This window comes from Aedes albopictus, chromosome 3 (genome assembly GCF_035046485.1).
Source record: "Aedes albopictus strain Foshan chromosome 3, AalbF5, whole genome shotgun sequence".
NCBI lineage: Eukaryota > Metazoa > Arthropoda > Insecta > Diptera > Culicidae > Aedes > Aedes albopictus.
In genome coordinates this window covers 10,262,821-10,287,148 of record NC_085138.1, presented here as the reverse complement: position 1 = coordinate 10,287,148, position 24,328 = coordinate 10,262,821, and the positions used below count along the sequence as shown (strand labels likewise).

Sequence of the window (24,328 nt, the reverse complement as noted above, 5' to 3'; positions counted from 1 at the left end):
TCTTCCTTTCTCATCCCTCGGCTGTCGCAAGGACACAGCCAGGGCAGTTCTCGACCATTGGAGGATTGCGTCTTGTTTACGTGAGTCAGAGATTTGTCCCAAACTTTTATGCTTTGGTTCGGATTGCAATTGTCATAACAGCGGTCTAGGATTGTATCACCTACAAATTCGTGCGACTTAATGCTAATACTAATGCTAATTATTTTAGTACTCCAGAAATCGTTGTATTCGGAACCTCATTTACTTGCGAGGGAGTTTCTGTCAAGCCAGGTTCGAACACAAAACCAAAGACGTCTCGTCGGCCTGTTCAGCCTGTTCATTGAACAGGTATTCAATTAAGTTCAAAATGATTATTAATTATCAACTAAACCGAATTCGAAACCCACCGTAATAAACTATGATGAGGAATAGTAGCAGCGGAAGTAGTATACGTGTTTGCCTCACCATAGTGAATATCCGGTCGTACACAGATTTTCATGGCTCAAAACAATCAATAACTTCTTCGTAATCTACACATAATCTTTCGATACGGAGTCCCATTTGCTGTCCCTGGAAATACACGTCTATTGCCATTTGTAATCAGTTGAGGGTAGCTTTGCACTAAACTTTGAAAAAAAAAATATGTCTTTTTCGGCTCTGCAATATCTTCCCACAATAGAGCTCATTGCAGCACATTCACAGGGAACTGCCAGGTCTCGTTTTCTACCAACTTTTTACAATTTTAATTATTTCTTTGGTTTTACGCTTTATTTGATATTTTTTTCATCTTCCATTGAAAACCCGCTAACAGCCCTTCAGTCGCTAGTTTCTTCATGTAGCTTGAACAGAGCCCAATATTTACACATAGATTAAATCTACACGGGTAAATAAATATTTGCCCCGGTCTCTCCGCCATTGCTGATGCATTTAGCCTTTCCGAGATTTGCTCAGCAGCAGCGGTGCCCTTGGAGAAAGACGCCATGTGGCCGCCGCCGCCGGACGTGTCAAATATCAATATTCAATCAATGTACTTGTCTCATGCAGCTTTTTAACTTTTCTTCTCTTTTGCTTCTCTTTCTCTCGGCAGATTATTATGGAAAAGGCGAAAGCCTACATCAAAAACGAATTACGTGGGGGCTCCTTGACATCGCATTCGGAGCCCCCGGCAACCAGTCAGCAACAACAGCATCCAGCACAATCCCTGCACCACCAACCGTCGCCAACACCTCAACAGCAAGCTGCCAATTACGATGATCCCTCCACTATCTGCTACGTATGTGGTGCACGTGGTGCCCAGGATCAGTTCTACCTCCGGGTGCGGTCGAATCCGGAGCGCCCAAACGAGCCATATTTTCCTTTGCTTGAAACGCACACCCCGCCGAACGGACTGCCCCAGTGGACGCCCGCACAGCTAGGGGTTCGTGCATGCAATCTCTGCTTCACAGCCCTGGTCAAACAGTGGGAATACCACGAACGGGAGGGTAAACCCATCTCGGAGAGATTGTACTGGCTCAAACGGAACGATGGCAAAAGTTTCATCGGAGCCGAAATGTCCACCCAGGGCGAATATGCCACTCAGGTGCTCGGATTGAATCCGGAACACGTGCCTACCACCGGTGGCCGATCGCTAACGCCTCAGTCGCAACATGTGAGTTCTTATGCTAGAATCGAAAGTCCCAGTAGTTTAGCACGGCCTCGATCGCAAGACCATCCCGGGGCAGCGGGTCCTCTGCCGCAACATTACCAAGTAGCTAGGAACGAAAGTCCAATCCGGTCCAGCTCGCGGAACGAATCTCCGCAGAGTAAAACCGAACCATACCATCCAACCAAGCGGTACATCGAAAATCACATCAACAATAGCGGAAGCTATAGCCAACAGGGTTCGAGGCCTTCCAGTCGAAACGAAAAGAGTGTCACACCGAGGCCTATGTCCAGGGAAAATCCCTCGTCGGTGGCGGCAGCACCTCCTAGCACTACAAGTTCCGCCATCACTCAGCCAGCGACGGCCTCGCCCGTGCTGGCCGGTCGGTTCGATGGCATGAAAATGTCCTCGTTCGCCCACCACAAGCTGAAAATTAGCAACTACGCCAATTCACTGGCAATGCAAGTGCCGCCCGGACAATCTACCGTTACCTTGTTGGAGTCCATCCACCCGACCGATACCAAATCAACCTCGTCAACGTCGTCGCCGACGCCCCGTTTGGTGGATGTGCTGGACTTGCGGGTCCAGGCCGAGGCCATTCCATCGAATTACGTGTTCGGCACCAATGCCATCATACTGGACCTTTCGATGCCGGACAAAAACTCCGTCACCGAGGTGTGCTACGTGTGTGGGGACGAGCAGAGGCGCGGGAGTTTGGTGGAGATTTCTACCGTCAAGTCAAAGGACAGCAAGGACCAGGACAAACCGTACTTCACCATCTTCGACGAAACGCATGCCAGGTAAGAGCCAACTGTTTAGCGTTTAGTGAATATCTTTGATACTGATATCGTTCTTTTTCTGTATTTTAGACCCGCCCGTTCGCGACCAAAAGATCCCAAGGGGATGGTGCAAGCTTGCAAAATTTGTCACAACTCTCTGATCAATCAGTGGCATGCGTTTAATGTAAGTATTTATTTCTGTTCAGTTAAGGTGGTATTGATAACAGGTGATTTAACGGGTAATTTGGTAGTGCTCTTGATGGTAGTAGTACACCAAAATGAGATGTGTGGAATTTTCTAACATAACACGATGTCATTCAAATCTATCAGTTTGGTTTTATCGCAGTTCTTTTGTGTGCTGCGATTGTAAAAGAGTCTGATCTTGCCTAGTTTGGGTAGTGGCTACGGTTAGAATAGCTAAGATCAGCGTTTATATTCAACAGCAACGATCAATCTTTGCAGAATGGTGGGAAAAATAATGCAGCCCAAATGGCTTTGTTCCATGAACTTTACTTTCGTATGGATGTTTGCTACTTTCAGTTAACATGAAACGTCAAACTCGCGTGTCATACCTCGAGCATGTGTGCTTGCTTACAACGCAATCGTTGCTACACTTCTAGCTAACTACTAGAGATGTATGTGCTGTCACACTTTATGTATCTGTTGGGAGCCAGAGCATAAAATACGCCTATTGTTTGCTTTATTTACCGCATGATGAACCATCCCTTACGGATGCCTTTAAAGAAGTTATCGCATACTGTACTGCCGCCACTCGCATAACAGTCGCATCTTTGCTGGGTTTCCTATTCATATGGGACTGTTTTGCGAGTGAGGGCAGTGTACCTATATCAAAATACATTCCGCTAATTGTTTGCAATGATGATGCTAAGGCTCACCTTATAATCTGGGGCAGCTTACACATTAACTTGAGAGGCTCCAATTTGATGGAATACTTACATAATACAGATCTTGAATTACTTAAAATAGGCAATCGCCCAACACTCTTGGTATCTGGCTCAATCCCGAGTTGACCAATTGACATGTGTCAGATGTAGAATCTTTGTCCGACCATCGCTACATATTTTTTTTTAATTTTTGAATGTTACTTCGCAAAGTTGCGCTTTTGAAGTCCCCGGTCATCCAACTGGGATCTCTTTAAGTGATTTGGCTGCGGTCAAATTTTATCGACAATCATCATCCACAGACACTTTAAGTGATTTAGATGATACCGTTGGTACCACAACGTCCGTCATAAGGATGCTTTTGAAGAAACATACCATTTGCATCTGTGAAGACCATACGGGAACCATTTGGTGAACGTAGAACTCTGATCTGGCCAAGAGCAGGAAACAATATAGAAGTTCAGAGACAGACGTCGTTCGGCTTGATTGAAGGCTAATAGAACAGCATGGAAGACCTAGAAGAAAATTCTCCGGTCTTCTAAACGATCCAGCAGGAAAATCCTTTGTACAAATGTTTTCAATTGAAACCAATGTATTAACTCTCCTAAGATGTTACGTAGACGCAGCACGATGGCGTAGTGCACGTTCAGCGAGCCTGTCTGGGTCATGAGGGCTTTCGATTAAACTAACTTCGTTTTCCAAATAGCGACTTTACTTCTTCGGATGAGGAAGCTCTTGAATATTTATTCAATACCCACATCCCGGATGTGCGGATATCTGTAAATCATCTGCGTAGGAATCCGACGCATCTTCACTTGTGGCACTTGTTCCATTTCACTCTCCAGAAAAAAGATTAGGTATATCCCATGTTGCTCCAGATAATATTTTAATACTTTGAATGTATTAAAAAAAATATTGGCGGTTTTGCTATTGAGAGCATTCCCAAATCCCTATAACGACAGCTGTACCATGCTAAAAGTGACGGGTTCAATTCGCGGTTGGCCCAGAAACTATCCTAATGGAAATTTTCTTGATTCGGCATAAAGTACCTTCTTGCCTGCCACACGATCAGGTATCAGTAGGTCGGCTCTAGAGGCACGTTCTCCTCCATTTGGGAAATTTGTGCCATGTGCCTGCCACACGATATACAGATGCAAAAATGATCATTGGCAGAGGAAGCTCTCAGATAATTGCTGTGGAAGTGCTCATGGACAACTGAAATCTGACTTTGTCCCATACGTTACGCCAAAAAGAAGAAGAAGACTCCCAAATTCAGGTTGGATATTGATGTAAAGGGGCCGTCCATTAATTACGTAAGGGTTTATGGGGGGAGGGGGGGTTTGAGAAATCTTACGCGTCATACAAAAATACTTGGGCTTTCATACAAAAAATCTTACAAGGGGGGGTGGGGGTGTCGAAAAATCGTGAAAATTGCCTTACGTAATAAATGGACAGCCCCAAAGCTTATCGCGAAAGTGGGCCGTGTGTCGTAGAACGAAGTTTCTGAAAGAGCTTGATTTCTTTTCTCGCAATGGCACAAATTTCCCAAATGGAGGAGAACGTGCTTCTGGAACCGATCTACTGATTGTCGATCATTACATTCGTGATGTTCGTTTGGCTGACATGATTCTTCATGTATACAAACATGCTCACCAATTTGGAAAGTCCGCAGCAACTTTTTTACACCCGGTTGTTCACGATATCGAGAACGCGTTCACTCAAAAACAATCTTTTTTGTTTGTTTTCTTAGACACCGAAGGTGATTTAGAACTACGTGCCTTTTGCTGTCAAATTACATAGAAACCGCACATCTTCCCTGACTATCAATTGGATTTACCAAATGTTCAAAAACCGACATGTTTTCTTGATATTACGTAACACAGCAATAAGGAAATTGAGTGTTTGTGGATGCCCCCAAAAGGGAATCTTGTCAACACTGTTGTGGAATCTCGTAGATGATACGCTATTGAGGCAACTTTTTTCACTTACGGTTTTACCGACGACTATCTAACATTGTTAGGTGGTATATGTGCATCAGTACCCTTTTTAACCTAGTGAAAAGCGATTTTCAGGTTAGACGAGGGTGTCGTGTCGCCAAAATGGCGACTTTTCACGGAAAGGTAAAAAGTTCAACCTTTGCGTCTCTGTGGTTCTTAAATGATCGTGACTGAATAGGTAAAGGTATAACTTTGGTTATAATTATTGATTTAAAGCTATCCAGGACATCCCATATTGAATTCAGAATCAACTAAGCTTGCATAGCCGTCGGGCAACACTGGCGAGCCTGACAAACCCCAAATGTATCAATCAGATGGACACAACTGTTCGACTAATATTGGCTTCTGGAAGTCTTGCGTGGTATCAATAGGGCGAAGTCAGTTGTGTCAGTAGTCAGCGAAGTGGTATCAAAATTAGGTCATCTCCAAAAAATGTACCTAATGGCGATGTCTGGAGCGCTCTCTTCAAATCCTATATCGGCACCTACATTTCAAAAGGGCGTAACTGCATTTGGAAGTAATACCTTATTTCAAAGCTATAGGTCGCACTGCCTCTCTTACACTCAAACCACCGTGGTTGTCGGAAAGAGGAGAGTTTTTCCCATCTGGTACTTGTTGTGAAAAACATGGAAATCATAACACATGATCCACAGCTTTAAAAGAAGGTGATGATTCAAAAAGCAGTTACGCCCTTTTGAAATGTTGGTGTCGATATGGAGAATTAACAAATTACTAACATGAGCCATTTACTCAACATGACGCATGTTGGTCACTGATTGGCGATACGTTAGGAATTTTAAAAATTACCAACAGGAATTGAAGGGCTCACCATGGAGGTAGCCAAAAAGCTTAGGAAACTATTAAATTAACAAACTAACGTATGTAGGAGTTGATGTCGCGGAGATCAAGCTACCGGTGAATGCTACTGACAACTGAAAGCCGGTTGGTCAGTGTACTCATTGAGCCTATCTCAACAACTTCAGATGCCAGGAATTTGGTCATCTGGCACGAAACTGTAGGGGACCAGATAGATACAAAATCACCTCAACCATTGTGATACCGTTGTGGCAATCCACGAAGGAAACGAAATGCGACGTAGCAATCTTCTCATAACCGTACCGGCGTATCATATCCCATTCGAAAATGGTAGCTGGATAGCGAATGAAGTTGGAACCACCTCAATTTAAACGGTAGGGAGTAGCGTATCGCACGCCAGAGGGTTTTGTGATTGCCAAGGTCAACCGTTTCAATCAGGTGCTCGATCAAATCATGGAGGAACTTGGTGGTAGAAGGTCAGTCATCATTGCCGGCGATTTTTATGCTTGGGCGGTTGAGTGGGGGTAGCCGTCTCACAACCCTCAGAGGTTAGAGCCAGCTGGAAGCACTATCCAGGTTGAACGTAGTTTTAATCAACGAAAGCTCTACGCTCTACGAGCACCTATCACTGCTCACTGCAGTCACGTTCTGTAGTCCTGCATAACCACCAGCGCAAGGATTACCTATGGCTGCAGAGTCATACCGGAACGGAATGATCTACCTGATGGTTTGTTGTAGTGCTTGTGGTGCTCATCAAGGCAGCTTTTGTATGCAAAAACTCTGTCATAATACGGATGCAAAGCCATGGGGGATGCCTACAGAGTCTATGGCATGGATTAGAGGCCAGGCCAGTTAACCCGGGAGGTATCCAGATAAGTCACCTGGAGATCCGTCGGCGAATAGGCCTATATATCTGCTGGACACGGCCGGTAAGCTTCTGGAGATAGTCTAATAGGCTTGCTTATACAGAAGGCGGGTTCCGGTAAAGCAGGTGCACAGTCGACGCTATTCGATTAGTTGTTGAAGCAACCGAAGCAGGCGTGAAGCAGAAGCGAAAAGGTAATCGCTACTGCGCGGTTATCACTCTAGACATGAAGAATGCTTTCAGCTACGCTAGCTGGGAGGCAATAGCGAGATCCCTACACAGGATGGGAGTCCCTGTGTATCTCTGAAGCATCCTGAGACCATGAGCATAACGTGAGGGTTTTCCTCAAGACTCAATCTTAAGTCCAATGCCCAATATTGTGGAACGCGATGTATAATGAGTTTCTGCAAATGAGCTTACCGAGAGGAGTAAAAATCGTTGGATTTGCGGGCGACGTTGTGCTCATGGTGAATATTAGGAGCGTCGCTTAATACTATCAACGGAAGCAATCTAAATGGTTTAGAACTGGGTGAACGAGAGAAATCTGGCATTGGCCCATCGTAAGACCGAAGTGTTGATGATCAGTTACCGGAAGGCAATACAGCAAGTTGAGTTAACAGTTGGATAACACTCCATCGACTCGAGGCGAGAGGTGAAGCATCTTGGGGCTAAACTTCAACAGTCACTACGCTTGCGAGAAAACAACTAAAGCGATCACAGCGTTGAACCGAAACCTGTCCAACAGCTCGGCGATCAGTAGCTGTATGAGGAGACTCCTGGCCAGTAGTGTATCAACGTCGGTACTCAAATACCGAGGTACCTAACGTGGCTGAACAGCACGTACAGGCTCAAAGCTATGCGGGTAGCAAGCGCGTATCGTACGATATCTACGGAAGCGGTCTGTGTTATAGCAGGTATGGTCCCTATAATATCGGAATAGATACCCTGGCCAAGTTCGCAGGGGTTGACGGTATTAAAGTGAAGGAGTTTCATTTTGATTATTGTATTGTAGTGTTCTTTAGTGAAACATATCACCTTTTTAACACTTTAATGCGCCTCCAACGGTTCATCACGAACCGGCTGCTGCAGATGGAGTATAGCTGATCATATGCATCAGACATGCTCGATAAACACGGAGGAACCGCCGGGGCTCAGTAGAGTCTATTCCCAAGCAATAGTTCCAAATCGGTTGGATTTGAGAAGGTTTTGATGATCGTTACAAATCCTAATAAAAGTTTTATAGGATTTGTGACTGGTTTTGGAACCTTTTACAGCCAGCTGACTTCAAAATGTTGTTTGGGCTCTATTTCCCACGTTTCTCGGTTGATTTTGATTAGTAATTTATTAATGTCATAGTCGCTTTTTCGAATTTCTACAATGTTATACTTTATTATATTTTATTGAAATAAAGCAATTAAAATCAACCAAAAAAATAATAGTGGGAAGGAGATTTGCAGCACTTAATTGTGCTGATAGATTCGAAGCTAACGTGCGAACACTTGACGTGACAGTTTGGACTGGACAAAAAACTGACTGCTTTTTATTAACTGAACAACGTTACTTTTGTATGACTAGGTTGACATTTCTAGGCCACGCATGAGAAAATGACATGGTTTATCTTGATAGGACCGATAGGACAGAACGAATTTGAATATTTTTCATAGTATTTGTAGGGGGATGAATACATAATAGTTGACAAGCAATTTTTGTTTATCTCTTAGATGATGTTATGACACCAACAGAAAAAATATTAGAAGTTCAGTTACATGTTTCTGTAGGTTTTGGACCGATAACATTTTAAGGACACAAGAGATGACCACAGTGAAGTAAATATCCAAAGATTGGAAAAAAAAGCTTGCAGTTGGGACTATACTACAATAATGGCCGATAGGAAACAATGCGCTAGACAGCATTAATATTCATTTTTTAATATTTAGTATGTGCATGACGGAACAACTAGCAGGACACAGTTCCAGACGTCTCTTTTTAATAACGATATTCAGCATATTTTAAAAAAAACTACACTTCAATAAAGCAAAGACTAAAGCTGCTATGATAGAACAGATCAGAATGGCCTAATTGACTTATTGACTTATTGGAGATCTACTTCGAATAACTGACAAATTGACAAGAACCTTACTAAATACATGGACCATACTACAAAAAAAAACCAATTGACAAAAAGAAAAAAAGGGGAAACTTTTATTAAAACTATTTTTGTTCAACGCAGGCCAAAACAGTGTCGACTTGGGCCACGCACGCCTTCGTACTTCTGTGTGTTGAAACAAAAATAGAAGCTCCTAGAAGCAAATGTAGGGAAAGGGTGCGGTGTAGAACATAAGCACAGTGTTGCTACCGCCGTAATCACTTTGAAAAAAAAAAAAATATATATAATATCGGAATAGTTTTGGAGGTTAAGACTGTGAGTGCTACAGGAACAGAGGAACGACAGGGGGCCGCTGGTTTGGGATAGCACCGCTGTTTCAGGAAGTGCCTCCATCGATTCGGCCATGCAGAGTCCCCACTTTGCCCAACCTGCCCGAACGACGCAGAACCTCCGGAACACGTGGTTTTCGTCTGTCCACGGTTTAAGACAGCACGCAGTGAGATGCTAGCGAGCAGTGTCGAAAACTTGAGCACCGTCAACCAGGGATGGGAACACTCACTTGCAACGAGTTACATTCACTTGCTGTTTTCTCAGCTCAGAAGCGTGCAATCAAGAGACGATATATGGGCGACTTTGGTCTTGTGATTTCGTCTAAAACTTTCGTCTAAAACCTACGAATAGAGTAGGGGTCGCACACGAATCCCAAGCTCGTGACAGAGCTGTGAAAGCGACTCTCCACGAGGTGAGTGTAATTTACATTCACACCGTGGAGAGTTGCCTTCGCAGCTCCCTCACGACTTCGGTATGCGAGTGCGACCCCTACTCAATTCGGCAAAGTTTTAGACGAAATCACAAGGTAAAAGTCGCTCATACATCGTTTCTTAATTGCACGCTTCTGAGTTGAGAAAACTGCAAGTGAGTATAACTCTTTCAAGTGAGTGTTCCCATCCTTGCCGTCAACATCGTGGAAGAAATGTGCCAGGACGTTGCTACGTGGAATGCAGTGACCAGAGGTGTTATACAGATACTGGCGTCGATCCGGCGAAAATGGCAGGAAGATCAAAGGATGTCTGACCGCGAACGGACAAGGCGTAATATACCTTCGGGTACATATCCGAGTAGTTCGTGACGTAGTACCAGTTAAGTTCACCGACCGGAATCGGCAGACCGACCTCGGCACTTGACTGGCCGGAACTGTCGGTGTCGAGAGAACTTCCATAGCCGGGGTTGGCTCCGTGAGAGTGGACTATAGGTCCACCGCCGGGTACTACACCGAGTATTTTCGCGCTTGGAAGAACCGGAACTTGGTCCCCCTTGAATCGAAAAGTCCTAGATGTCGATGTGCTTCACACGCTTGATTTTGGTGTTCGTGGTCATCGCAAAGCACCAACACCGGTTGTGTCCGAACCATTTGGATTCCGTGGTCGGCCGAACTTGCTTCAGGTCCTCAATAATTCCGTGCAGCCACAACCCTTTGAAGACCTGCTTCGACAGCTGGCCGGCGCGAAGCTCGAAGAAAACGACATCGTTTCGCAGCTATTTGCCATCGTATCTGAATCGTTCGGTTCATTGGTTACTGCACTGGATAATCTTCAAGAATACCTGAAGCTGGATGTAGTCCGAGCGCGTCTTCTTGCTGAAGAAGAGTAAGGGGAAGATGTTCTTCAAGCTGGATTCTGGTGCCACGGACCATCTTATCAATTGTTTCGTCGACCTCACGAAGCTAAAGCATCGAGTAGTCATCAACGTGGCATCATGGCAACGTGGCATCGAGGTCAATCCTGGACTTCGTGGCATCGAGGTACTATAAAGGGCGTCAATAAGGAAGCGTTACCCTGAAGAATATGCTCTTCGTACCTGGAATTCCTGCAAATCTCTATCCGTGAAGAAACTCTAAAAAGCGAACTTGGATGTCACTTTCATATGATGAAGTTCGGCGGTGATCTAATCAGAAAAGGTCCAATACGGGGAGATTTCTGCGAGCTCAATTTGTCAATCGATGTCGTGACGGCCAACATGTGTGGAGTTGCCAACGGTAGTCTGTGGCACCGTCGCGACTAGGCCATTTGGGAGAAAAGAACCTACAAGCCCTTGTCAAACACGAAATTGTAAGTATTAGGAATTCAAGAGGAGCCAGCCAGTGATGTCAAGTTTGACGAGTGCAGCTTCACATTCACCACCGAGGTCCGTGACGAATCTCCGTTAATAGCGGTTCCGCATGACTACGAAGCTTAAAACGACATGGGAGTCCCCGAGCAGTCTGTTCAAAACGAAGCCTTGCCTGATGTAGAAGACTTTATGACTAACGACGAAAACACCGAGGTCGGAGAAGCCGGAACACTCCCTTCGCAAACAGACTGTGGCTGAAACCTCGAAATGGTAACCCAGAGGGGCAGCGAACCACCATGCGAAGTTCCAAAAGACCCTATGAGACGAGAAGAGGTGGAACGAATCATTCTCGATGTTCCGGAGTCAAGGACATCACTGGACGAGCCGAAGAAATCCGCTGGAAAAAAGCGATTGACGAAGAGCTGAAGTCACTAGCTAACAACCATGTTTGGCAGCTGGTAGACCACCCGGACGGTATGGCTCCACTGAAATTGAAGTGGATCTTCCGACAGGACAAAGATGGCAAACCGGAGCGGTACAAGGTGTGTTTGGTTGCCATGGTACCTGGAATCTGAAGGCGGAAGGCGTAAAAGTAGCGTCAAATTTCGTCTGCAAGGTGGAGAGATCGCTGTATGAACTCAATCAAAGCCCTCATTGCTAGTACAACAAGCTGAACGATCTTCTTCTGGATTTCGGCTGTACCCGTTCCCTAAAAAAATAAAATTATTGTATAAACTACTACAAAATTTTCAGTGAAGCTATTATCTAAAATTATCAAAGATGTGAGACTTGCAAACTCTTCCATTAGGGATGAAAACCGCGAAAAAGAGGTGTGGCGATGCCAAACACTGCTAGAAAACCTAATCAATCAAACGCTTGATTACTTCTGTGACACCTTGATTTATCTTGAATGCTCAAAACGGTGATTTTCAAGTTGATTCGATTTGCAAACGGTAATGGGTTTAGCCTGATTAGAAAGCCACGAACTGGGAACAGGTTGTTTATCAGTGGCTTTCAGTTACACCGCAATTAGGTTGAACCAGGAACGATAACCTTTGATTGGTAATCGCTCAAGTAGGTACTGTATAATTCAAGGTTGTTTACAAATCGACTGAGAGTGGACTAGAATTAGGCTGGCCGAGTGTCGAAATCCGGAATAGAACCTAGTTTTACTTGCTTGCAGTTTTTCCTTATTATCTAGTCGCTATCTACCACACTACACTAATGCGTTCTAGTATGATCGAAGCACTAATTTGCAGAAATTAGTACCCCTTATCAAAGTCCACAAGGTGCAGTCTGGTTCGCCCTCGCAGGTGACCACAGATCAGTTAACACCTTGGTCTTAGACCAGCGACAGCATGGCGTGTCCGGCACTGCACTTGAACGACGACGGCGACAGAGCGGATGCTGATAACAGACACATCACATCACCGACGCGACGACCAGGTCTTGGTAGTGGTGTGTCAACACAAGGTTCGCGCTAGCTAGTGTGTGCATTTGTCCGACTCGCGTTCAAGCGAAAGAGAATCGCGGATCTTCGAATCAGTTTTGTTTTGAACTTGGTCGCGCGTGTAAGCAAAGTTCGCGCATCCCGTGGTTAAGACGTGTGCTGTTTTCACCGAATCCGGGACGTCGACTTCGTTCGTTTACGAATTACGCATTCCATTCAGACGTTTTGTACGTGTTGTGGGAAGTTTGTTTGATCGTGTGGAATCGATTGACAGAACATACCTATCTAGTGTCTATAAACAAGATCGGATTACAAAATCAACTGAAACAGTGTAAACATCGCATTGCATCACGGAATGGATATTCGACATGACCTTGGTGCGGAAACATGACGTGAAGATTTATTCAGTTTCGGCTGGTTCATCTACAGAATTTGCATACCTCATCAATGGTCTATCTCGCCCAACTTTTTTAATGAGCTTATAACAGTGCTTTGTGGAAGTCTTCACAGTTTGTTCGTAATAAACTGCGACGTGGAAATCGTAAAGGTTACGAAGTTATGAATGAAGCATGAAGAAAAAATAATTTCAGTCATCGTTACATACGAGTACCATTCGGGGTTTTTAACGATTGTAATGACCTTAAAAAGTTCTTAAACTGTGACAAACCAGGAATTCCTTTGATTAGACCCTTTTGAAAAGTCACGCGAGTTATCATACCCCCATATCGACAATAACAAATCAACCTGAAGTGGTGTCGAGTGTCGACGAGAGTGAATAAAAGTGTACAGATAAATAAACGAAGGGGGGTCGGTCGGTCAGATGATGGCGCTACGGTTTGACGTAAAAGCCACTACTGTTGCCGCCGCTGTCCTCACCACCGTCGCCATAACCGGATTCCTCCGGGCCGAATCGAACCGCATTTAAATAACTGGTTCCAGCTGGCGAAAATCTTAATTAAGCGTAGATAAAGAGTGTACGGGAAATAAAAGACGGTTCGGTCCCGGTCGTGCCCACTCCCGTACCGTGCCGCCCCCGCACTGCGCTGCGATCCCGCTGAGTCGATGTGCCGCGCGTGTTTGGTGCAGAGACAGACCGCCAACGAGGGAGATACAGATAGCGGGAGATATACAGCACAGTGTTGTAGTGTGTTGAGTGGGGTGTTTGTCTAGTATAGTAACACCATCGTTTGCAGTGCAGTTTGTGTAGGAGTGAGTGATGTCGAAGGTCATTTCAGTTGTATTTTGCACGGACAATCAATAGATAACAACGATGAAAGCTATACGCCCTTCGGCTATCGTGTGCCAGCATGCTGTCGAACAGGTAAAGATCGGGATAGGACTTCGCATGTTCACCATTTTTCATACTTGTTTGAGTTGTCGAGTTTTGTACCAGTTACTACTTCATTATATTGTAAATGTTGCTATCTCTTTAGCAAAAATTGGAAATGTCATGACAAGCTACTGCTACTATTAGCAAAAATAGGAAACGTCACGAAATTTCATGGAAAAAAATGTCATGACATTTTTTGTTTTCCAGCATATTTGTCCGTGAGCATTCCCAATCTCAAGTAGCCCTGGAAAAGTTAATCATGTCACCGATAAATATTTTTCCTAAGGAAAGTAAAATAATCAAATAGCAAAATGTAATGTTCGTGACATTTCTCATCCCTGCTCTTTAGGCTTAAGAAGAGGCATTATTGGATTGAATGACTGCAGATTCTGTAGAGACTTTTGAAACCCGAGCTCCTTGACTTCTAATATACTCTCAAATATACGTCTTGTTGGTGTTGATTGTAAGTCCAATTCATGCTGCCTCCCTTTTAAAAGGTACGAATGGCTCTACCACTTCTTGACCATCAATTCATATTTTTCTTCTTATTATTATTCTTGGCTCTACGTTCCAACCGGTTCTTGGCTTGCCTCTCCTCAACTTAGAGTTTTCTGAACACTTTCACAGTTATTGATTAACGGGCTTTCTTTGACTGCCATTGCATGAATTTGTATATTGTGAGGCAAGGACAATGATACACTATGCCCAGGGAAGTCGAGAAAAGTTCCCGACCAGAGCAGGAATCGAACCCGTCGTCTCCGGATCCAAAGCCATTCATAAGGCTAACTGGAGACCGTAAATTCCCATGATATCGTTATCGTCTACAAATCCTCGGAGCATATGCGACTATGTGACCGATGGTTTCGATCTTTTGACACTGCAGCTATTGTAATGGTTCCTTCAATAGCAATATTGAATAACAAGTTCGACATAGCAACATCCTGCTTCAATCCGTCTGAATTTACCATGAAATCTTATCCGCAGCCCGTGCATTTGATTTCAATCAGTGTAGAACGAATCCGTCTAACCAGTTTTGCCGGAAAACAATGTCCTACCATTTTCGGTCATTTACTGTTATTCCATACGCTGCTTCGTCGTTGATCGGCCCCCACAAAAACCAGCTTGGTATTTGCCGACGAAGGACTCCTCAAAATGTATATCTTCAACCAGCTAGCAGAATGTTCTCCTTCTTCCCATCACTGCTGTAAAATTTCAGGATGGTTAATACCTAACGACACCCACTACGATCCTCATTTTAAATTACAAATGCCGACTATTAAAGCAGAAGGCGAATCATGTCAAAGAAGCATCTCAAACTTACCCTCGTTCCAAGCAGTATCAACATCCAGCAGCATCGATCAGCCTATGATCGCATCACTGTCCCATATAAATAGGATATCCAATCCAGTAAATGTGGGTCAGGTATCAGTAGGTCGGCTCCAGAGGCACGCTCTCGTAAATATGGGACTGATATGCGATCATAGGCAGCTGTTTTTAATTATGATTCAGACCACAGTAAGTTCGTGTCTTCTACAAATTTGTACAGAAAGCTAATGACACTGAAAAGCTGGAGAATGTGGAACTTGACACCATTGCGTGGCGCTAGTGTTTCTAGATGTTTTATCTCATGATCCAGGTCATCTGCATAGTTCATATTTTCAGCAAAGTATTTCAGATGTATTCAAGTTCTCAAATGGCGTGAAATTTAGTACGCAATTCCACTGTTTCACATTTTATGTAGAGCTTTTTGATTTGTTAGATCTCATTATTCTGACGTTCTAGAAATTTCCAGCCTGGTGTTAAGAAATGATACGGCTCTCAAATTGTGAAATGCATTCCCAAGTAACACACTTGTCACCGAAGAGTCACGGCGGCGCAGGTTTTTGTTGCGCAGACGTCACTGTGACTTCTAGCAAGTAAGTGTTTATTTGTTAGAAGTAAGTCACAGTGACTTCTGCGCAACAAAAATCTGCGCCGCCGTGACTCTTCGGTGACAAGTGTGTTACTTGGGTTGTATGAAGTTAAACCACAACGTGGCGTTAGTGTACATTTTAAATACAGGCTTTTCTACATGTCTCAAAGGCTGTCCGTAAGGCCGTGGAGTACACACATTACGCGACGCGACACAAGACAACACTTATCGTTCTTATATCGTTGTACTCCTACTTGAACTCTCACTGATGATCCTCCAGGCAAACATTCATGTATTTCTCCAAGAGTCCTAAAGGAGATTTCTCATGGAGTTCTTCCAGGAACTACGCTTGGAGTTCTACCAACGGTTTCATCAGAATTTTCTTCAAGTACTCTTTGACAGCGTCCTACAAAGATGTGTGGCGCTGTCAATAAACTACGTAGACTCAATTTTGGCTATCTCAGACCCCCCCCTCCCCCTTGTAGACTTTCGTCCACACAAAATTTTTGAAATTTGTAAGGACCGTAGACTTTGGCTAGACCCCCCCCCCCCCCCCGTCCCCCCCCCTCAGAGTCTACGTAGTTTATGGACAGCCCCTGTTCAGGAAGCCCTCCAAACATTTCTTGCGGATGGCCTCCGTTGATTCCTATTGGAAATACTCCTAAGATATCATTGGCAATTTCGTCAACAATTATTTCAACAATTCTACAAACGACTCTTTCAGAATTTTTCCGAAGATTTCTTCATGAATTATTGCATCAGGATTTTTTGCATAAATCTCTTCAGATTTTTCCGGCCTTTGGCTAGTTAGTGTAAACTAACTTGGTTAGTACTGTGTAAAAGCAAGGATAAGAAAAGTAATAGCCAAGTAATGATTCCGCTTAAAAATAACTTGAGCGACTCCCAGATGGCAAGTAAGGAAACAAGTGTAACAACAGTAACGCTTCTACATAGTATAAATCAAATGGAGCTGCCTCTTTTTCGCGTGAAAAAATGTTTCGTTGTATTGCTCCGTGAGGAATAGTGACATTTCTCCCCATACCAGATCTGTTCGCAAAATTACTTGCAGAAAGGGAGAAGTTTTTCTTGAGTGCTCTACTTGGGAACCAAAAGTTTTTGTTAATCCTCCATGGAATCCTCCAAGGGTTGTTTCACGAGCTCCACTCAGAAACATGAAAATGTTCAGGGTTTTCTTCAGAATTTATTCGAAGCATTTTTCCAATGATATCTCCAAGAATAACCTCAAGGATTTGTTGTTTAGAATAAGATATCCTCCAAGGAATTCGTCAAAGTATTCTTCCAAGGAATTCAACAAAAACTTCTTCCCTTAAAAATTCCTCCAGAGATTTCTTCAAGAAATTCTAAACAAATTCTAGAAAAATCGTCCAAGGATTTTCTCAAGTTTTCCTCCAAGGATTCCTTCTAATTCATGTTCAACTATTCTTTCAGAATATCGTAAGGAATCTCTCCAAGTGATTTATTTAATGATACTTCAAGCATACGTCCATGGATCCATTGACATATTTGTCCAAGTATTTATTCCAGAATTCCTTCAAAAAAATCTTCAGGAATTGTCCAAGGATTCTCACAGAAAATTATCGAATTCTTCAGAAATCCTTTGGGAGTTTCTCCAAAGATTTTCTAAGAGTTTCTTCACTGATACCTTCAGTAATTTCTAGTCAAGTATGTAAAAAATCTTCAAATGATTGATTCCGAAATTACTTCTAGGATTCTAACAGGAATTTTCTTGAGAATTTCATCACGATTTTATCACTGGATTCCTTAAGAAATTAATCTAGTAATTTACGAGAATTCTTCGGAAGATTCCTTCAGGAAATCCCCATTCAAGAATTTTTCTAAGTATTCTTACATATTTTTTTTCACGGATTCCTTCAGGATTATCCCCATTAATTATCTAAAAAATCTCTCTCAGGAACTCTTCCAAGGATTTATTTAGGATTTCCTCCAAGGATTCATCTGGGAACTTCTCCAACAACTTCTTAAGAAATTTCCTCATATTCCTTGAAAAGGAGTAATGCATGTACACTGATTTTTTTTATGACGCTGATGACGGCGATCCATGATGTTTCAGGTAAGATTTTAGGGGAGTTTCAAGGGGTTACAGGACGTTTCAGATGCGGTTCTGGGGGTTTCAGAATGTTTCTGGGGAGCTTTTAAGGGAGTTTCAGAGGGTATCAATGGGGGTGTTTCAGGTAAGCTAGGAGCTTAGGGGATTTTCAATGCGTTTCAGAGCTTTTCAATGAGTTACGAAACGTTTCAGGGAGGTTTCAGGTGTTTCAGATAGGCATTTAGAAGCGTTCAATGAGTTACAAAACATTTCAGGGACGTTTCAGACGTGTTTAAGGAAGTACCTGACGGTTTCAGGGTGTTCCGAGATGTATCAAAGGGGCTTTCAGGGGCGTTTCAAGGGGTTACGGTACTTTTCAGGGATGTTTCAGAGGCGTTTTAAGAGATTTCTGGGCGTTTCAAGGGGTTCCAAGATATTTTGCCGGAGCTTTACAGGCGTTTCAGAGGATTACATGACGTTTCAGGAATGTTTCAGAGGCTCTTTAAGGCTTTCAAGTATTTGATAAGATTTTAGCGGCTTAAAGGGGTTCCAGTATGTTCAGGATAAAAGCCCTCCTGGCGGTTCATGGTGTTTCAAGTTCAAGTGGTTCCAGTATATTCCAGTGAGGCGCTAGGGGCGTTTAAAGAGGTTCATGAAACCCCCCTTGAGAAGCCCCCTTATTAAACCACCAGAAACCCATGAAACCTTTCTGAAACGCGCTGTAATTTCTTGAAACACCACTAAAAAAGCCTTCCTGAAGCATCTTGAAACCTACTAAAACGCCACTGAAACTTCCCTGAAACGTCCTGCTACGCCTTGGAATGCCTCTCAAAGATCCTGGAACTCCCTGAAACCTATAGTATTTTTTCATATCTACCGTGACTTGACTTTTTTACGCGTTTTTTTTTAACTAACGCAGGTTTTTACGACGTTTTTTTTTCATTAAAACGCGTTATATACTTGTTATAAGTACAAATAATATGTGTAGAATGATGTAAACTAGTGATTTCAGTTATTTCCTTTTTATCTTTGATCATATTAGTTTTTGGATTGTAGTAAAGGACCTCACTGTTCCAAGGATTCCTTCAGTAATACATCCAATTCTATCGAGAACTACGCAGAAGACTCGTTCCGGAATTCCTTCAAGTATTCTCTCCGCAATTCCTATAAGAAATCCCTCAAGCTTTTCTCAATGGAATACTTCAGGAATTTCTCCAAAGATTCTTTACAGAATTCCTCTCCTCCCAAGTATTTTTCCAAAAATTTCTCCAAGACTCCTTCAGAAATTGCAAATTTTCTCAGATATTTTGCAAAGGATTCTTACAGAACTTATTTTGCCCAATTTTCAAACTTCGACAAAAATAAAATGTATTTTAATATATCATTCACTTCCTAAAATAAGAATGATAATATACACTTCCCACTGCAACCTACAATAGTTTCATGGGGGTTTCAGAGGCGTTTCAATGCGTTTCAGCAGGTTTCACATATCTTTTAGGGGGCTTCGGAAGATTTCAGATAAATTTCACGGAAGTTTTGTAGGGATTTCAGAGGATTTTCAAAGCGCTTCAAGGCGTTACAATGCGTTTCAGGGCATTTTATAAGGTTTTTCTTTGTATTTGAAGAAGCTTAAGAGGCTCGCAGGTGATTTTCACGGAGGTTTATTGAGGGTTTCAGAGGCGTTTCAAACCGTTTCAAGGCGTTTCAATGCGTTTTTTGTTTTTTTTTAACGTGTATTTTTGGAGATGAACCAGCCTCGGGCTGAAAATCGCCCTAATAAAGCTAATAATAATAACGTGTATTTTAACACTAAGCTTATCTATTCTAATCTAATCTAAGCTAAGCTAATCTAACACTTAAATTCAATGCGTTTCAGGAGGTTTCACAGGGCTTTTAGGGGGCTTCAGATTACCCCAGGTGAATTTCACGGAGGTTTTGAAGGAGTTTTAGAGGCATTTTAAAGCGCTTCAAAACGTTTCATGGCGTTTCAATGCGTTTCAGGAGGTTTAGGGGGCCTTGAGGGTGCTTCAGAGGCTCGCAGGTGAATTTCACGGAGGTTTCATAGGGGTTTCGTTTCAGAGGCGTTTCAAAGCATTTCAAGGCGCTTCAATACGTTTCAGGGCATTTCAGGAGGTTTCATAGGGACTTCAAAGGCTCTCAGGTGAATTTCTCGTATGTTTCAGAGATGTTTCAAAGCGTTTCAAGAGTTTCAGGATGTTTCAAAGAAGTTTTAGGGGGCTTCAGAGGCTCTCAGGTGACTTTCACGCAGGTTTTAAAATAATTTTAGAGGTGTTTTAAAGTGGTTCAAAGCGTTTCAGGGCGTTTCAATGCGTTTCAGGGCGTTTCAGGAGAATTCACAGGGGTTTTAGGGTGCTTCAGAGGCTCTCAGGTTACTTTTACGGAGGTTCTATAGGGATTTTAGAGGCGTTACAGAGCGTTTCAAAGCTTTTCAAGGCGTTTCAATGCGTTTCAGCAGGTTCCACAGGAGTTTAGGGGGCTTCAGAGACTCGCAGGTTTTCTAGGGGGTTCAGAGGCGTTTCAAAGCGTTTCAAGGCTTTTCAAAGCGTTTCAAGGCGTTTCAAAGCGTTTCACTACACTATGGATCTTCAAACAATCTGTTTTAGGTGTGACGTCTGTTTACCTGTGGTTGGTTCCTTATTTTTGTTACACTTACGCTGGCTACTTTCCTGCTGTAAAGCAGTTATACTTCATCTCCAAATTATCATAATGCTACAACATCATCGTTGTAGATTGGGTCCTTTCCTTTTTTATGGATCGATTTCGGGCAATAAAATGGCGAACATGACCTTCAAGTAGTATTCTTCGAATCTGTGTAATTCAATACTATTTTGAATAGCAAAATATCCGCTTTTATCGGACAACACCTCAAAACAAATACACCCCTGTTCAAAACAAATCTCATTAGATAATCACGGGCGCAAAACTTTCCACTGGCCTCGTCGCCAAGTTGATTCAAACTGGCTTGCAAATACGTGAGCGCGGAGAGATAATAAAGTGTTTATATATGGGATGAGCGGACGGCGGAATAGAAGAGCGCAGCAAGCACCAGTCAACAAGTCAACAGCCATAATGATAATGTATTTTGAACGCGAACCGGATAAAACTGCCACTGGTGGTGTATGATGATGACGAAGTCGCGATCAGTGATCACACACTTCGATCGCGACTTCTTTCGTACCGGAGCTAACACTCCCACACCACCCCATCCTGTATGCCAGTGTCGAACCGATCGAAAATTATAATTCCTCCTTAACGATTCATCAGCTCACCCCGAGGAGCCTTATCAAGCTCGGTCGGTCGTTGTTTACGTGATGCCGCCGTTGGCTGCTGGTTCGGAAACACCAGATAACCTTCTCTGGACCTTTGCCACTTGGCACCGACTTTGGGAGGTTATCTTCGTGCTGCCCTCAACTCTTCGAATCGTCGTTGTCGTCGCGCCACACTGCCTCTTGTGACTGTGGCGAGATCACTCCCACCTTGGACGGGGCCTGACGACTGAATGGGGGTTTCCTTGAGGGGGTTTGAATTGACCGTTAGCTAACCGAAAAGTGAAACCGATGGAAGCAGCTGGAATCATGATCGTTCGGACGGACGGCCATCGTATCGCAGGTGTAATCCGTCGCATTGAGGTTGGCGACTTGCTCGGGAACCGGAGCAACAGGAGGTTATCGCCTTTATCTCAACCGGTAGAGGACGATGATAATGGGCGGCGTGCCATAATTCACAACAAAGCTGTTTATTTTTCGTTCGAGCGATTTTATGCGTTCTTTTCAAGTGCATGACCTCACGAAGCTGTTCCCTCTTTTCGAACATGGGAAGTTTTGAAAACTGGAGCTGTTTTGTTCTAACGCGCTTTTGCTGGTGATTGCATGAAAGTAATTATGCATGAACTCTTTCTTTTCTATTTGTTTGAAAGTAACAATGCGATAACGATAGAAGTAAACAACAACTTTTATAATAGTATAGGTACATCACTGATTCTACAGCGATTGTTTTAATCAAGAGTTTATTTTCAAATTGGCAATGCTCAGTTTATAAACACACCATTGCAATAGAGTTTTCCCATGGGTCAACGTATTGATCTTTGATTACAACGTCAACATAGAAATAACTGTTTAATCTTTTGGTACAAGAGATCCTGGAATCGATAGCATCTCATGGATTATAGTTGAATCTTCCAAAACTACCGACGGTAAAAAGGAATTTATTTAAATAATTAAGCAGCTTTTGCTGCATTCTACAGAAGTGAAATGAAATCCAACTTTGGAATGTCACATGACGAAGTTATCCTACCCTATTGGAAATGTTAACAGCTGAATTTTCAAAATTATCCGTGTTCACCAAACAGATTTCCATTCACTTCGATTCGATCGGAAACAACTTACAGCTGTATTAAATTATGCGTCATAAAAATCAGAATACGGTCCTCGACAGAAACTGTTGACTGTTGCGCCAACCAAATATCGCCGTCATTAGCATCGTTCGCACCCTCAAAATAACCCACCCGATCCGCTCCATTCCAGTGCCAGCAGCAGCGGTGAAAATTGGATACACGTATCCCTTCGCGAACTGCCCACAAATACCCCAAAACCTGATGGAGAAACAAATTCTGCAAACATCACGCTCGTGACGAACCGCAAATGCGGGCGTTTCTCGTATTTGTTGGTTTTGGCTATTGCCAATGCGTCGCTAATTAGCAACTTCCTAACCTAACGAATCAACACAGTCAGTCAGTGAGTGTGAGCAAACCGCTTGAAGTTTGTGCTAAATTTTTGCATTCACATCTTCAGCATCAGCAGCAGCAGCAGCGCTCTGAGACTGAGACACATGTTTTTCAACTCGGCTGGATCGCATCATCCGTGTTGATGAGGATGATGATGATGATGACCAGTAGTGTTGGCATTTGCGATAGTTGATAATCGATTTTGCAAACATAAGCCAATCAATGTCAGCAAAACTAGTTAGAGTAAAAATATACCGAATGTGATGAGTTTCCACTAAGAGTATGTGTAAACAATGGGAAACATTTCATCAGAACGGGGCGAATTGATAGGGCCAGTGTGATACTGTTGGTTTTGTCGAACTCTGGTAGGAAAACGAACGAGTTTTATTGTGATAAACAGCAATCAAAACAGAAACCTCACATAAACACATTTCAAACGGTAGGAAACGAAATGTTCACTAGTCGTCTTATTATTGCCGTTTTAAGAGAGCCAGAGCAATACTGAAACGTGCATAGAACGTATTGAAACGTAACGTTTAAACAAAAAACGAAACAGCCCTGAACTGATTCACAATTTCAAAAACATACCCAAGTAACATTTTTTATTCAAATAGATAAGAAAGGGTTCTTAGTAGCACCATCATAAAACTAAAATAAAAGGTATTAGTTATTATGCCGGTTTTAAAAACCGCTACAAGACTAATTGGCTATCAAAATGTTACTTCGGTAGACAGAAATATCTTTCTGATGAGTAACAAGTCTTAAATGCGTTATCGAAGCAGTGGCCAAAGTAAATTGTGAGATTGTCACCACACTCGTTGATTAAGTGGCAAATTTGTCAACCCCAAATATATAGGTCACTCCTGAAGTAATTCGTCAAAGGTTGTCAACCGTATTTGCTTCCTTTACTTATTTATTTTGTTTTCGTTCGGCGTAAGGAAATGATTGATGATTAACTTAATTTATCGTGGGTATGTGGAAAGTTGCAAGCATAAATTGCTGCATGGTTACATTTCTCCCATAGCTGTGTGATTATATTATTGAAATATAAATAAATCCAATAGACACTGGAAGTGTTCAGATTAATAGCTAGAATTTTCAAGGTCTAGTTCTTAAGAGAATGCACTAAACAATTAAGGAGACATTTGGCAAAAAATCCCCAGATCATTTTCTGGCAATCTCCGCCTCGAAAATCCTCGGATGTATCCTTAAAAAATAAGAAAACCCTTCTAGATTTGCTGGTGGATAACAGCCCCGTAGAAATCACTGAAACCCTAGAAAAATAAATGAAAGAATTTTTGTAGAACCCCCAGAGGAATTAAAAAAAAACTAATTCTGAAGGAATTTTCAACCGACATCTCGGATTTTTTTAAATAACTAAGAAAAAACAATCTTTAATTGATCCTGCAGCAAATTCCACAGTGATATCTTCCAAAATTCTCATTGCGGTTACTTCATGCATTCTTCCGGAGATTGTGCCAAAAATATCTTTAGGCAAAAATCTGGATTCTTATCAAATTTATTTAGGACCAGTAGTAGTAAGGTTCGAAAAATATAGTTGTCTTTAATAAATATTATTGTGAGACATTGCTGACGCTGACAACACTTGGAGCTAAGAAAAATATATA

General features: G+C 42.7%; 1 protein-coding gene across 2 annotated transcripts in view; it reads left to right on the top strand.

Annotated features, from left to right (window-relative positions):
• Positions 1-969: 969 nt before the first annotated feature.
• Positions 970-24,328, top strand: part of LOC109421746 (uncharacterized) — a 200,347-nt gene continuing 176,988 nt past the window's right edge. Inside the window, exons 1-2 of one of the 2 annotated variants that reach the window (XM_062860033.1) lie at positions 970-2,421; positions 2,491-2,584. In XM_062860033.1, coding sequence (XP_062716017.1) covers positions 1,073-2,421; positions 2,491-2,584 — 1,443 coding nt within the window. In that variant the 5' untranslated portion in view covers positions 970-1,072. The remainder of the gene's footprint in view (positions 2,422-2,490; positions 2,585-24,328) is intronic. The other variant, XM_062860034.1, reaches the window with a different exon arrangement.